At 38.1% G+C, this 3,685-nt stretch overlaps 1 protein-coding gene across 1 annotated transcript in view; it reads left to right on the forward strand.

Moving 5' to 3' along the window:
* Positions 1-2,812, forward strand: part of LOC107690837 (myelin protein zero-like protein 1) — a 24,806-nt gene extending 21,994 nt beyond the window's left edge. The window contains exon 6 of the mRNA XM_016489258.1: positions 2,009-2,812. Coding sequence (XP_016344744.1) covers positions 2,009-2,104 — 96 coding nt within the window. The 3' untranslated portion in view covers positions 2,105-2,812. The remainder of the gene's footprint in view (positions 1-2,008) is intronic.
* Positions 2,813-3,685: the final 873 nt, after the last annotated feature.

Below are 3,685 nucleotides of genomic sequence, written 5' to 3' on the forward strand. Positions count from 1 at the left end.
AGTGTGAAAGTGCGTGAGCGAGTGTGAATGCGTGTGAGAGCGAGTGTGAATGTGTGTGAGAGCAAGAGCGAGAGCGAGTGTGAGTGTGCGAGAGCCAGTGTGAATGTGCGTGAGTGAGTGTGAATGTGCGTGAATGAGTGTGAATGTGTATGAGAGCGAGTGTGAATGTGCGTAAGCGAGTGAAAGTGCGTGAGCGAGTGTGAATGTGTGTGAGTGTGTGTGTGTGTGTGTGAACGAGTGCGAGAAAGTGAATGTGTGTGTGTGTGTGTGAGTGTGAATGTGTGTGTGTGTGTGTGTGTGAGTGAGTGTGAATGTGTGTGAGAGCAAGTATGAGTGTATGTGAGCGAATGTGTGATTGAGTGTGAATGTGTGTGTGTGAGTGTGAATGTACGTGAGCAAGTGTGAATGTGTGTGTGAGTGAGTGTGAATGTGTGTGAGAGCAAGTATGAGTGTATGTGAGCACGTGTGTGATCGAGTGTGATTTTGTGTGTGTGTGTGTGTGTGTATGTGTGAGCGAGTGTGAATGTGTGTGTGATCAAGAGTGAGTGTATGTGAGCGAGTGTGAATGTGAATGTGTTTGTGAGTGCGTGTGCGTGTGAGTGTCTGTGTGGGCTAGTGTGTGTGTGTTCACATCAGTGCTGATGCTGTGTTCACATCAGTATGTTTTCACCCTCATGTCATGGGTGTGTAACTGTGTCTCTGAATGTTCACGATGTTTCTGTCTGTTAGGCTCCTGAAATTAACAGAAAAACTGTCCCAATTCAGAGGCTGCATCCTGTGAGGCTGAAGGGTGTTGTTCCCTGGCTGTGACCAGCGGCAGTAACATTTGTAAAAGAGAGATTCAACAGTCTGTTAACTAAACAAGCTTCACAACCTGTCACAACATGTTCAGCCAGTCATGAATGCAGCCTCTGAATTTGAACGGCCCTAAATTTAATTTGTTATTCACTTATTCACTTAAGCATGCACATGCACGTTTCCCACTGAGACTCCAGATGCTGCTTTTGGTTATACAGTATGTGCTCAGTTATTAGTTTAATTAACACTTTTACACAGTAATTAAATTAGGATTCAAGCACTCACCTTCAGAAATGCCCAACAACAGCGACACCAACTGGAAAGACTCAACAACAATAATTGTAAATGTCAATTTTTTAAAAATAATTATATTTTAGAAAATAGTGCAACACGCACTCTACAAACATAAATGTGACTATTTCTTTAAAAAAAAAAGTTCCATCAAACTTCAAGGCTGTCATTAGACATCAGACTCATCAGGGAAGCCTATTAAAGGTCCCTGAAACATCATTGTTATTAAAGAAATTAATTTACATATGTTTTTAAAGTGAGTGTTTCTCTTTTTCTACAGTTGAAAGTTTGATTATTTTGAGGTGAACCTCCTCTACAGTTGGTTGAGCACCCGTTCTTCCATTTTAATTTAATAATTCTATAAAATAATTTGTCTCATTGTTACTCCAGAAATTAATCACTGTAACATTTTTATTAATTTCGAAATATTATATAAATATTATTATTAATAATTTTACTGTTGTTCTATTAAATAATGTTAATAATTATTCATTTATTATTATTATTAAATATTCTTTATTTTACAATACAATAGTAATATATTTATTTGTATTAAAACAAATAATATTTTGAGTGATAATAGTAATAGTATTTGTTGTTGTTGTAATATCATGATTCTGAATGGGGAAACAGGTTTTTTTGTCTTTATCTGATATTTCTCCTTTCAGTCTGAGTGAGTTGTTGACACGCAACACATTTCCCGTGAAAGCAAGCATATTCGCGTTTGCGCTGTGTTTTCTGTTGTGTGTGTGTTTATGGTATGTGGAGCTTGAGCGATCAGCATCTGCTGTCTTTGTGTAAACTCAAACATTCACGCTCTGCTGAAGAGCGCCGCTCATCTGTGTGACGTGTGTGTGTTTGCGTGTCGCGTGTCAGGCACGTGTTTCTCTCTCATTGTGTGTCTCTGGTTGGTGTTCAGGGGCCGGTGATTTACGCCCAGCTCGATCACTCCGGCAGCAAGACCTCCTTCCACAAGATAGAGCCGGTGGTGTACGCAGACATCCGCAAGAACTAGAGCGCCGTGGCATGTGCATCTCTTCTTCACGTCATTCAGAGGTCCTGTGAGACTGGCGTGACCGGTCAGACGGGTGGGTTAGTGGGTTAGTACTGGACTGACGACGGCACGTGACCACAGACTCTTTCTTCTGCTTCTGTGTGTGTTTCTATGTCAATGTGAGTTTCTAGAGTAAAATAACGCAGCTGTAGATGACGGATCTCACACGCCGCATGTCTCACCACTCAAACTACATAGACGTTGCATAGAGAAAATGTTTTTTTTATGACATTATTGTCATGATATGATCACCCCCAATCGCACAAATTCTCATGACTGGAGTACAGTACTCTTTTACTGTAGTACATTCAAAAATAGTTTTTTTAATGCATTTAAATCAACATTATTACTATCTTGATGCATGAATACTTTGACATTTAAATAATATATTTTGATTTTGCATAATGATCGTGAGAGTTTATGTGCCAATTTTTGCTTTGTCATTATTTTCAGTTATTATTTTCTTAAAATTATTCTTAAGTTAATGATCAAGTTCCCTATTTTATTTTCTTGTGCACATCCACGTCACATTTCACCAAAAAATCTATCAAACAAAGAAATTATAGTTTGCATAGAGAAAATGAAGCCTTTCTAAAGGACCATGAGTTGATTTTTTTATGACAATATTTTTTGACAATTATGATTAGGGTTGCAAAAAGAAGGAAATTTTCCAGTAAATTTCGGAATCATTCCAGAAATTTTGAAACTTTCCAGGATTTTTTTAAATATTCCAGGGTTTTTTGGAAAATTTCCGGAAATTTTGCACCCCTTTGCAACCCTAATTATGATTCTCATTACTGTATTAAATTACAGTACTGTAATATTTAAAAAAAAAAATCAACATTAAAAAATGCATCAATATTTTGCCATCCAAGTAATATATTTTGAGAGTTTTGGGGGGAAATGTGCTTATTTTACATTTGTTTTTTTTATTTTTAAAAGGTCAAGCTTCATTTTTTTATGCACATTTCACCACTAAATCAAAATGCGGTTTGTGCGGAGAAAATGAAGCCTGTCTATTAGACAGAGATTCTGGAAAACACACGGATAATGTGTGCCTTGATATGTCCCGGGATCGATTGATTTTGGTTCATTCACACTGCCAGTGATTTTCCTGGAATATGAGCGTGCGTTCACACACATCCCGGAATCATTGCATTCACACAGAAGGCACTCTGGCAATTTTCCGGGATCAACCCGCTGTGTGATCGGGGCTCAGGTGTCCTGCAGAGTTCAGCTCCAACCCGAATCAAACACACCTGAACCAGCTGATCAAGCTCTTACTAGGCATACTGTATTAAACCATGATTTTACAAATACCAGTATGTATAAATACTTTCAATTTACATTACATATTATTTTTGGATTATGAGAATTTGCATTGTGATGTTATTTTTTATTTTTTTGCATTAATTGTCCCAAAGAGAAGTAGAATTTTCGGATGTGAATCCAGCGTGTTTAGTTCGTGTGGTGAGACGTGATCCGCATGCGTTCGTGAGATCGACTGCAGCATCTGCGTCTGCATGTAACTGACCTTCTAAC

The sequence above is a fragment of the Sinocyclocheilus anshuiensis genome, unplaced genomic scaffold (assembly GCF_001515605.1).
Source record: "Sinocyclocheilus anshuiensis isolate Anshui unplaced genomic scaffold, SAMN03320099.WGS_v1.1 scaffold2267, whole genome shotgun sequence".
Classification (NCBI taxonomy): domain Eukaryota; kingdom Metazoa; phylum Chordata; class Actinopteri; order Cypriniformes; family Cyprinidae; genus Sinocyclocheilus; species Sinocyclocheilus anshuiensis.